Genomic DNA, 12909 nt, shown 5'->3' with positions numbered 1-12909 from the left:
GCCCAGAAATCAGTTGCATTTCTCTACACCAACAACAAGACAGAAGAAAGAGACATTAAGGAGTCCATCCCATTTACAATTGCACCCAAAACTATAAGATACCTAGGAATAAATCTAACCAAAGAGACTAAGAATCTATACACAGAAAACTATAAAGTACTCATGAAAGAAATTGAGGAAGACACAAAGAAATGGAAAAATGTTCCATGCTCCTGGATTGGAAGAATAAATATTGTGAAAATGTCTATGCTACCTAAAGCAATCTACACATTTAATGCAATTCCTATCAAAGTACCATCCATTTTTTTCAAAGAAATGGAACAAATAATCCTAAAATTTATATGGAACCAGAAAAGACCTCGAATAGCCAAAGGAATATTGAAAAAGAAAGCCAAAGTTGGTGGCATCCCAATTCCGGACTTCAAGCTCTATTACAAAGCTGTCATCATTAAGACAGCATGGTACTGGCACAAAAACAGACACATAGATCAATGGAACAGAATAGAGAGCCCAGAAATAGACCCTCAACTCTATGGTCAACTAATCTTTGACAAAGCAGGAAAGAATGTCCAATGGAAAAAAGACAGCCTCTTCAAGAAATGGTGTTGGGAAAACTGGACAGCCACATGCAGAAAAATGAAATTGGATCATCTCCTTACACCACACACGAAAGTAGACTCAAAATGGATGAAGGACCTCAATGTGAGAAAGGAATCCATCAAAATCCTTGAGGAGAATACAGGCAGCAACCTCTTCGACCTCAGCCGCAGCAACATCTTCCTAGGAACATCGCCAAAGGCAAGGGAAGCAAGGGCAAAAATGAACTATTGGGATTTCATCAAGATCAAAAGCTTTTGCACAGCAAAGGAAACAGTTAACAAAACCAAAAGACAACTGACAGAATGGGAGAAGATATTTGCAAACGACATATCAGATAAAGGGCTAGTGTCCAAAATCTATAAAGAACTTAGCAAACTCAACACCCAAAGAACAAATAATCCAATCAAGAAATGGGCAGAAGACATGAACAGACATTTCTGCAAAGAAGACATCCAGATGGCCATCAGACACATGAAAAAGTGTTCCATATCACTCGGAATCAGAGAAATACAAATCAAAACCTCAATGAGATACCACCTCACACCAGTCAGAATGGCTAAAATTAACAAGTCAGGAAATGACAGATGCTATCGAGGAGGCAGAGAAAGGGGAACCCTCCTACACTGTTGGTGGGAATGCAAGCTGGTGCAACCACTCTGGAAAACAGCACGGAGGTTCCTCAAAAAGTTGAAAATAGAACTACCCTATGACCCAGCAATTGCACTACTGGGTATTTACCCTAAAGATACAAATGTAGTGATCCGAAAGGGCACGTGCACCTGAATGTTTATAGCAGCAATGTCCGCAATAGCCAAACTATGTAAAGAACCTATATGTCCATCAACAGATGAATGGATAAAGAAGAGGTGGTATGCCATTTGCCACGACGTGGATGTAACTAGAGGGTATTATGCTTAGCGAAATAAGTCAATGAGAAAAAGACAACTATCATATGATTTCCCTGATATGAGGAAGTAGAGATGCAACGTGGGGGGTTTGGGGGGGTAGGAAAAGACAAAATGGGATTGGGAGGGAGACAAACCATAAGTGACTCTTAATCTCACAAAACAAACTGAGGGTTGCTGGGGGGAGGGGGGTCGGGAGGGGGGTGGGGTTATGGACATTGGGGAAGGTATGGGCTATGGTGAGTGCTGTGAAGTGTGTAAACCTGGCGATTCACAGACCTGTACCCCTCGGGGTAAAAATACATTATATGTTTATAAAAAAAATAAAAAAATTATTAAAAAATTTTTGAGCTAGTTAAGGAAATATGAATCTGAACATTTGATATTAATGAATGGTTACACTAGAGGTGATGACGTTATGTTGGTTGTGTTTTCAAAAACAGTCTTATTTTAGAAATATACACTGAAAGGATGAAATTATATCATGTCTGATATTTACTGCAAAGCGTTCTAGAGTGGAGAAGGTATAAATGAAACACAACAGACCATGAGTTAGTTAGTTGTTGAGTCTGGGTGATAGGTATGTGGGGTGGGGGGTTTCACTAAACTCTCTTCTCTGGTTTTGCATAGGTAGGAAATTTTCCATAAAAAATTAAATAAATATAAAGGCTTTCTAATAAATAAACTACTTTCTGTTGGTTTTCTTTAGTCATTTCTAATGTATTATTTTTAAGACAATATAAAACTATTCTGAGCCTATATAATGTATAGTGTTTTCAAGTTGAGCCTCTAAAATAATTCACGATGTAATTCAAATTTTGAGAAATGATACCATCTTTTAAAAAAGAAATACAACTCTTACTCTTATAATTATTCGATAAACTGAAGGCTTTTTAAAAAGCCAAATCACTTTTCCTTCGAACTTCTCCAAGTGAATAATCCATTTTTTGTTTGGTTTGTTTCCAGATAACCTTTTTCATGCTGCTCTCTGCAGTGTGCGTAATGCTGAATTTGGCTGGTTCAATTCTCTCCTGTCAGAATGCTCAGCTAGTGAACTCCCTAGAAAGCTGTCAGTTGGTGAGTAATGAAATGCAAACCTTTTGAAAAAGGTCACAGGCTTTGATTTTGCCTGAAAGTAATTTTAAAAAATAAATTTTATTATATCCTTGGATTTAGTCTGATGTTTTATAATTGTATAGGGAATTTAAGTTAAGTTGGTTCATTTCTAAACATTATCTCAAATTAAAACTCAGCCTACTTGTAAGTCAGTTACTAAAAGCGCATTTCTCAGGATCACAGCATAGTGCTTTTAGAGCAAATGTCTTTAGCAAATATTATATTTTGGCATTTGTGGCATTGATTTTTGTCCCCACTGAATTTTTAAAAATCAATTGTGTAAGTTGATTGTAAGTGCCGTGATACATATGAGCTTGATAATGGGTGCATCAAAACAATTTAGTTCACTTTTTTTTTTTCAATTCAAAAAGTGGATTATCTTTTAGATCTAGGAGAATGGTAGACAGTGTGTTGTGTACTTTGTAGGGGATCAATAAATGCTTTGTGGGATAGAAGCTTCATTCCATATCATGACTTAGCTCCTGGGACCGAGATATGTGCTTCCGGGTGGGGCAATCACATTTGTTAAGGGGCGTGGGGGGTATATAGTGACTCCTGATAGGATCATGGCTGCTAGATGCAAGACACTGGTTATTTGTTGATTAATCTTGGAGACTATGCAGTTACCTTTTAGAGCCATTCTCTTCCACAGCTGCCTGTGCACTTGCTGGGCCTGGGGATGTTACTTCTGAGAGGTCAGGGGCTATTCTGAATTACCCGAAGCTTCTCCATAGCAGAGCCATGCTTTTTGTCTTGTGACCATGCCTTTTGGGTTCAGAGGAGCAGCTGTTGGGAAGCCTGCTGCTCTTTCAAGTTTTTATCTATCCAGGCTAGAAGGACTAGGATCCCTTGGTACAGTTTCAATGCAGAGGCACCTACTGAGTTCCAAAAACTAACTGTGAGAGCTTCAGCTTGCTACTTTCTGTTCAGCTGGCCTAGACCACACTGATCAGATTTCATCCAGTTAGGATGTACAGAGTATCCTTGGTGTACTGCAGTATTGCTCATGACCGTAAAGAATTGATACAACCTGGAGCTCCACCACCCTCAGGAAGGATGACTTGCCAACTTCTATCCGTAACTGAGCCAGCCTCTTTGTACCTAAATACTAGGTGCTGTGAATATCCTAACATCTGGCAACTAGCAACGGACTGGCCATTTCCCCCTCTGACCCCCAGGCTCATACTTGGCCAGTAATTTCTGAGCAAGATCAGCGTGGTCACTTGCTGAAGTGTAGCATGAATAGTAGAGAGAGTAGGGGATTTGGACTCAGCGAATCAGGATCAAAGTCATGGCTTTATAACCCCCTAGTTAATGACTTAGAACAAATCACCTTCCCTGTCTCAGCTTTACTTCTGTTTCCTATTAAGGGTGGATATTTCCTGCCCTGAGCTTTTCCTAAGATATGTAATAAGATAGGATTCATAAAATACATGAAAGTATACTCCTTTCCTGTTACCAAAAAATATGTAATTACTACAGAAAATTCAAAAAGCAAAATGCACTTTATTATTATGTTTATTATGTCGTTCCTGTATTTTCTGTGCATAATAGGTGTGTATGTGTATGTATGTGCATGTATACATAACATGTGTGTATTTAACATACATTTAAATGTGCTGTACTCTCCATGCAGCTTTGTGATTTAATTTTTTATTGGTTGTGAACATTACGTATAATATAGTATATTACATATATTATATTATATATATTATAATCTAATAATGCTTTAAATTCTTTTCTACAACTTTAAGTGTAGTGGCTGCTCTGTATGGATGAATATAGCATTATTTATTTAACCAATGTCTGCTTTTTGCATGGATGAAGGTTGCCATGGTCTCTACACAAAATATTTTTACAGCTCCTAAAAGTGGACTTGCTTGATCATGAGGAATCCACATCTTTAAAGCACTTGATACATATTGACATACTGCCTTCTAAAAGAGTTTACCAATTTATAATCCCAATAGATGAGAATGATGTTCTTGCTACACCCTTTGCCAGCACTGCAAATTCTTACTTTTTAAAGTTTATGCTAATTTAAAAGGTATAAAATGACATCATTGCTTTAATTTGAACTTCCTTGATTATTACCAATTATTTATAATTGCATTACGTAAATTTATATATGTACCTGCATGTATACATATATAGGTAATAATATGTGGATATGAGTATATGTACCATTTATATTTCTCCTTCAGTGAATTGATTATAACCTTTACCCATTTTTAGGGGTATTTATCTTAATGATTTGTAAGAACTCTTCATAAATGCAATTATGTAATTCATTTATATAATTTATATAATAATTATATATACATAAATTTATATGTGTATATATGTATGTGTATATATATATATAAAACATAGAAGAAATATAACTATAAAACATAGAGGAAATATATTTCCTCTATGAATTGATTGGGGCTTTTACCCATTTTTAGATTTTTTTAGATTTAACTATCTTGCTGACTTTTAAGAGATCTTTACATTTTACGGTTTTGAGTCCTACAGCTTGTATTGGTCTAATATACTTCCTGGATTATTATTTGCCTTTTAGTTTTAGTGCATTTAAATCTATGAATGTTTTCCTTTGTGGTCTTATCTTGGAACCAGTAAAAAGACATTCTTTCCAAGATCAAGTTACTTCCCCCCTTTTTAAAAATATAGTTAACTCTTTCATATTCTGGAATTCATTTAAAGAATTTAACTCTTCCCCAAAATGAGTACCAGCTTTCCTGAAACAATTCCCTGAGTAACCTAATATTTCCCTGATGATTTGAAATGCCACCTGAATCCTAAGAGTCCTTTGATGGCAAAGCTACAGAAACTGACAAAGCCATAGCCATTTATTGCAAAGATGGCAGGTTCTGTAGAAAAACCAAGAGGGCTAAAGCTTAGACTTGGAAACTGGCTGGTTCCAAAGAGGTTTCTGTGGATGCAGAAGTGGGGGCCAGAGCACTGTAGGAACCCTCAACTCCCCAGGGTATTGTTCTGCAGAAGTAAACAATTCCAGTGGTTTTTAATCTCAGCTCATTTGCTCTAGAGTCAGAACCCAGAGAGAGAACATTTAATTGGTAGGGGCAAGACAGATATCTATTTAACTGTCCTGCCATACTGAATCCAAGGTGATTCAAGAGGTAATCCTCAAAAACAAAGTTAGGTATTATTAGGAAAGGTTGAGGTAGGAGGAGGCAAAAATGTTTGGTGATTGAAAAACAACCAATATCTACTCTAGCTGTACATCTAGACTGATGTACACATACAGACTGATGCTTATGTCTATTTGCCTATGACTAAACTTTTCATTCTCCCGCCTTCTAGGTTTGTTTTTTTATATTCCAGAGCAGTATTACTTTAATTACTTTAACTTTGTGTGTGTGTGTGTGTGTGTGTGTGTGTATGGAGAGGGATATGTTATATATATATATATGTATATATATGAATATATATATACATAATAGAGTCTATATGTATATATATTTATATGTATTTTATATTACATATATATTTTACAACTGGTAGGACAAGCCCTATCCACACCCCCATTCCAGATTTTTTTTTTAAGATTTTATTTATTTGAGTGAGAGAGAGTGAGTTGGAGGGAGAGGGAGAGAGAATCTGAAGCAGACTCCGCTCTGAACACAGAGCCCCACATGGGGCTTGATCCCACAACCATAAGATCATGACCTGAGCTGAAACCAGGAATAAGAAGTTTCACCATCTGAGCCACGCAGGCACCCCCCATTCCAAACTTTAATCTACTTTTTAAAAATATTCTTAGAAGCTTAGTCTTCCAGAATAGTTTAAAATTTGGGGGGGAGTGTGTCAAGACTCAAAAGGAATAGATTTGAGAGTTGAACTGGAATCACATTAAAATTACAGATTGCCTTAGGAGAGAATTGATGGGTTAACAATAGCATGTTTTCCCATTCAGGAGCATTGTTTGTGTTTTAGTTTCTCCAAATTGTTCTTGTAAATCCTTCAATGCGGTTTTTGTTTTCCTTTATGTTATCTAGTACATTTCCATATCTGTATGTGTGTTTCTCTTTTTCGTATGCATAATTAAAAATTAACTCATATTCTCTCATATATGTATTTTTTCTATTCCAAACTCCCACCCCCTTCCAGGAATTTTTTGGAAGCCAGACATTTTGTACATTTATTTTGCATATTATCATTTTTACATACATGGGGAGTCTATTCGATACATCATTATTTACGTGGTTTTTGTCAGCCAGCCCTGTGGCTTGGCAACATTTATGTAACAGCACTTGGAGATCTGCCCAGCTGTTAAATAAAGAGCAGCAGAGAATTCCACTGGATGGATGGATGCAGGATAATTTATTTAACCACCACTTAATGAAGGACAGGTTAGGGATGTTTCTAGTGTTCTGGTAAAACAAACATGGCAGAGAAGATTAGCCTCTGTGCACATTAATTACTCAACAAATAGAATAGCTAGGGCTTCTGCTGTGGGAACTGACCTGGGTGTAAAGGGAACAGTGGCCAACCAGAGAAGAAGGTACATGTAGACCTAGAGAAGAAATTACTAAGAGTGTCCTTTCAGTCAAAATCAGAGTGCACTTTAAATTTAGAATGTTATTCCTAAATTAACTTCCAAAGATGGGACGCCAGACTCTCCAACAGGACTCAATTATACAGACCATGCAAACTTCTGTGTGTAATCAGAATTATATGTGATCTTTGCCAATCTGCTAAAAGTATAAGATCTTAATAGTAACTTGCATTTCTTTAGTTAAAAGTGAAGTTAAGCATCTTGTACGTTTGTTTGGAAGTGATTTCTTTATTTGCTAATTGCCAGTTCATTTTTCTTGTCTATTTCTCTGTGAGGTTGTTGCTATTCATAATTGATTTATAAATGCACTTCCTCTATTAAGGAATCTGCTCACGGTCATATGTGTGACAGATACATATTTTTCATAGTTTGTCATTCATTTTTTGACTTTTTTGGTATTCTTTCTTGTGTGGAAATTTCATAAACTCAAATTGCTTTACTCATGTATATATAAATCATATTTATATGATTTCTGGCTTATATGTTTTACCTAGAAAAGCATTTCCCCCTCCAAAATTATACAAAGTTTTCCCATTTTGCTCCCAGAATTTTAGGGCTTCATTTTTTAATATTTATGTATTTCATAGATCTTGCATTTATTTTGCTATAAATACCATTATGTTTTTACAGTTTTAAAAAATACACATGTGGACCATACATATTTCTTTTAAAGTTTAGTGCTAGATATTTTAAATAACTTGTTGCTCTGGTGGGTGCATTTTTAAAAATTATTATTTTATATTGCAAGAGGCCCCTAGTGATATGTCAGACTTTCAGTGATTTTTTTATTATTTATATTTAATAGTATATGCCATTGAATGTACAATTAAGTCTTTTGTCTATAGTCTGTCAGGAAAAGTAATTATAACATTGTCTCTGCTTTCCAGTGTTTGTACTTGTTATTCCATCTCATTATTTTGCCTAAAATTATCAAAGTAACATTAGATATTAATGGTGTTTCATTGTCTACATTTTTGCTGAATATAATTATTTACTTCAAATATGATGGTAAGCGATGGTTTCAAATAGCCATTTTGTAATGTTAAGATGATGATGTTCTATTCGTATTTTACTAAGAGCCCTTTAAAAATAAAATTGACGTTAAGTTTTATCAAGTTTTTTTGGACATCTGTTAAGATTATATATTTTTATTTTGATGCATTGGTATGATAAATTATATTAATAGCTTCTCAAGATTAAGGAACATGGAACATAATTAGAATGAAATCCCCATAATCTTTGAAAATACTACTGGATTCTATCTGCTGATATTTATGATTTTTCATATTCATAAATGCAATTAATTTATAGTTTTCATTTTTCTCCTACCCTTCCAATACTGTTTCCTGAGTATAGCAATTTTTTTTTTAAAGATTTTATTTATTTATTTGTCGGAGAGACATCACAAGTAAGCAGAGAGGCAGGCAGAGAGAGAGGGGGAATCAGGCTCCCTGCTGAGCACGGAACCCGATGTGGGGCTCGATCCCAGGTCCCTGAGATCATGACCTGAGCCAAAGGCAGAGGCTTAACCCACTGAGCCACCCAGGCGCCCCGAGTATAGCAATTTCATAATTTAATTTTTCAATTTCAGATTTTCATAATTTCATTTATGAAGTTCAACCAATTCCATTTAGTTGAATAAATGAAATCTAAGGAATTTTCCATTACTTGATGGATATTGACACCTAAATGTGTAATTCCCTAGTCCAGCACTATTTTATAAAATAGTTATTTGACGTAGTTTTCTTTTCCAGCTTTTTTTCTATTTCTTTCTAAGCTTTTGACAATTCTGTATTATTAACATTTTTTCATTATATTGGCCTTTCCATATTTATTAAGGCGTTGCATTGTCTTAAAAATACCTATGTTAACATTATGTTCTTATTTCTTTTAGTTGTATTCATACTGCTTTATATTGTCTATTTAGCTTCCTTTCTTTTATATTTTTCCAGAAATACAACTATTTTATTTATTTGATGATTCAAACTATCAAAGAAATAGGTCCATTGAAAAATTTCAAAACTACAGAAGTATAAAAAGTCTTCTTTAATACCTTAGGTCAGCATGTACCTTTATGGGAATTTCTATTTGTAAAATTGAGAAATAGCCTCAGATCTAGTCTGTCTTTTTGATTCCTGCATTCTATGGATGCAATTTGTATACATTATTTAACAGGCCCCCAACTGCAAGGCACTTACATGGTCTCTAACTTCTAATGTCATAAATAATGCTGGAACTCATTGTCTTACAAATAAATCTGGGGACAAGTCTGTGTGTATTTATGTAGGACATTTTCTCAGATTTGGACTGATGGCCCAAAGGGTGAATGCATTAAAGTTTTTTATAGATACTGCCTTCCAGATAGGGTTATATTAAAAAATGAGCATGTCCCACTTCCAGGCCAGCATTAGATGTTACCAATGTTGAAAATGTTTGCCATTCTGAAGGACAAAGAATGAAATCTCATTATTTTAATTTGCATACCCTGGTCATCAGGGAGATTGAGCTTTTTTTCATAGAAGAAGAATTGAACATATAGGTATCTTTGGAAAGAATTGAGATCTGTGTAAAGATCAAGTCTTCTTATCCAGAAATGGATTCTTTCTCTCCTGTTTTCAGGTCTTTCATGTCTTGAGGGAAGTCTTACAACTTCCTTCATAAAGGGATTAAACATTTTATATTAACTTTTTTTCTAGTTTTTTTTGCAGTTTTTGATGCTAATGTCGAGGGTATTTTTCTTTATTATTTTTTATAATTGCTTATTGCTATAATATAGGAAAACTATTGATTTTTTTAAATTAAACTTTTCATTTTGAGATAATCATGTGTTTGGAAACAGTTGAAAGAAATTATACGGAGAGATCTGTGTAGGTTTTCCCAGTTTCCCCCATTGCTAACATGTTACTGGGTTACTTTACACTGTTAACAGTCAAGATGCAGAACATTCCTACCACCGTAAAGGTCCCTCATGTTGTTTTCATGACCATACTTTCCTTCCACCCCGACTCCCTTCTTAACCACCAGCAACCACTAGTCTCTTAGAATACTCCATTTCTATTACCTTTTTTTTTTTTTTTTTAGTTTTCAAAATGTTACATAAGTGGAATCATACAATATGTAACCTTTTGGAATTGTCTCTTTTCACTCAGCAGAATCCTCTGGAGATTCATTCCGATTGCTGCTGCATACCGGGAGTTTCTTCCTTGTTTCCTCCGTGGAGCAGGATTCCACTGTAGGGATATACTACAGTTGGCTTAACTTTTTAACCATTTACCTGTGGGAGGACGTCTGCACTAATTCCATTTTCTGACTATCACAAATAAAGCTGCTGTGAACATTGACGTAAAGGTTTTGTGTGGACATAATTTATTTCTTTGAGATAAATGCCCAGGAGTACAATTGCTGGGTTGTATGGCAGACACCTGTTTAATTTTTTCGAGACCTGCCATGCTGTTTTCTGGATTGTCAATATTATTTTACCTTCCCACCAGCAGTGTATGAGAGCTCCAGTTTCTCTGCATCCTCACCAGCATTGGAGGTTGTCACCTATTTTCACTTGAGCCATTCTCATGCTTTGGAGTGATGTCTTGTGGTTTTAATTTGTGCTTCCCTGATGAATAACGGTGGCAAACAGCTTTTCCTTTGTTTCATTGCCATTTGTATATCCTCTTTGGTGTAGTGTCCGGTCACATCTCATATCTTTTGCCCATTTTTCATACTGTTGAGTTCTGGGATTTCTTTACATTCTAGATACTAGTCCTTCGTTGAAGATGGACTTTGCAAATGTTTATCCCAGTCTACAGTTTGCCTTTTCATCCTCTTAATGGGGTCTTTGGCAGAGCAAAAGTTTTTAATTTTGATGAAGTCTAATTTATCAATTTTTGCTTTTATGGATCATGCTTTGTGTGTTAAGTGTAAGAATTCTTTACCTACCCCTAGATCCTATTAATGGTTTTCTCCTGGGTGGGGACAGGAGTTGGCATTTCCCCAGCCTCCACGGGCCTCTACTGGTACCTGCCTGGCTGGGAGGGTTGGGAATGCCTCATCACTGATCCCCAGGTGGCTTATATTGACATGGGGTGGGGAGGTGGCCTCATGATGTGGTGTCCACTTAACCTGAGGGAGGAGAGATGGCACCTCCTATTGCCCGATGAGGTGGAAGCCCAAGCTCTCCATGTGGTCTCCCTCAACATCGTGGGAGTTGGGGGGTGGCTGGGGGTGGGTGCTCGCTGTCTTCATCTCCAGCTACAGGATCCATGAGGCAAAAAGAAAACCCAGGAAACTCATTGCTTCTCCCTTCCCTGCATCCTGAGGTTCCTAACCAGTCTGTCTTTATACTTTCTATTCTTTTGATATACATTTGATACATAACATCCAGGGTTTTTCTAGTTGTACTTAGAGGAATAGAAAAAGGTTCACCTCTCTTTCCAGAAGCAGAAATGCTATTAATTTTTGTTTGTTTTCTAGAACTTTTTTATTCACTCTAAAAGTTTTTTCAAGGTATCATTTTTTTTAAATATTTTATTTATTTGTCAGAGACAGAGAGAGCACAAGCAGGCAAAGTGGCAGGCAGAGGCAGAGAGAGAAACAGGTTCCCCCCGAGCAAGGAGCCCGATGCGGGAATCGATTCCAGGACCCTGGGATCACGACCCGAGCCGAAGGCAGCGGCCCAACCAACTGAGCCACCCAGGCATCCCTCAAGGTATCATTTTTTGTCCAGATGGACTGCCCTGTAGCTGTGAAAGTAAGAGTGTTGTCCCTTTATGATGTATATTTACAGCTTGTGTATTTTTTCTTGCCTTTTTACACTGATACAGTTTTCAGTTGACATTCAGTAGCCTGCAATGAAGTAGGCTTGTAATCTGACCATTGAGCTTCATAGAAAGACACAGGGGAGGAGACATGGCAGAAGGAAGGGAGAGAATCTTCCCATCGTCAGGAAGCTCAGCAGCTTCCCTTGCCCATCATCTTCCAAGCTGTGTACTGCTATCCCAGAAGGTCAGGTTCTACTCTGACTCTAAGAAGACTTTTTTAATAATATAATAATATATAATATAATAATAAAATATATAATATATAATATAATATAATATAATAATATATAATATAATAATAAAAATATGATTTTTATAACATGTTTGTAGCCAGAAGCCAAGTCCTGCCTGCCAACGCAGAGCTTTCCTGATCAGTTGGATTCCTGCAAGGGTGAATGAGGCAGACAGAGCATTTCCACCTCGATCTGTAGTGTCCAAGAAAGCAGGGACTGAAGAAGTTAGAATTTACAGGTCACTCTCCCAGGGAAATCTGGATCAGCCCAAACCCTGTGTCATCTGTTATTCCCAATCCCAATGAGGATTTAGGAGGGAAAAGTTTGACTAATAAAAGAGACCTTTTTAATACCACATTTTTTGGCTGACTTTCAAGCTGGTTCAAAGTGAATGGGGTTGACCCAAGGAGTCACCATTTAGGGTGTTTGCTGTCAGCCTTACGAGAAAGGTGCCCTTAATAACTCACGGCACTTCCATCTTGCCTGGCTCTCTCAGATTTTTATTTTAATCAAGAATGCATGTAAATGTTATCATCTTCTTTCAACATCTGTGAAGCTGATCATACAACTTTCCCCTTTTAGTTTATTAATGTCGTGATTTGCATTAATAGATTTCCTAATGCTGAACCAGCTTTGCATTATGGAAATAGGCCCTCCTC

General features: G+C 36.4%; 1 protein-coding gene across 1 annotated transcript in view; it reads left to right on the top strand.

The window, feature by feature from the left end:
- The window catches only part of LOC111152595 (family with sequence similarity 189 member A1), a 519244-nt gene that overhangs the window by 397355 nt on the left and 108980 nt on the right, over nt 1-12909 (top strand). Inside the window, exon 3 of the mRNA XM_022511106.1 lies at nt 2472-2582. Within this exon, the coding sequence (XP_022366814.1) occupies nt 2472-2582 (111 nt within the window). The remainder of the gene's footprint in view (nt 1-2471; nt 2583-12909) is intronic.

This window comes from Enhydra lutris, unplaced genomic scaffold, assembly GCF_002288905.1.
Source record: "Enhydra lutris kenyoni isolate GAN:26980312 unplaced genomic scaffold, ASM228890v2 scaffoldscaffold29, whole genome shotgun sequence".
NCBI lineage: Eukaryota > Metazoa > Chordata > Mammalia > Carnivora > Mustelidae > Enhydra > Enhydra lutris.
The sequence above is the reverse complement of the archived record's forward strand: the minus strand, read 5'-3'. Positions and strand labels throughout refer to the sequence as shown.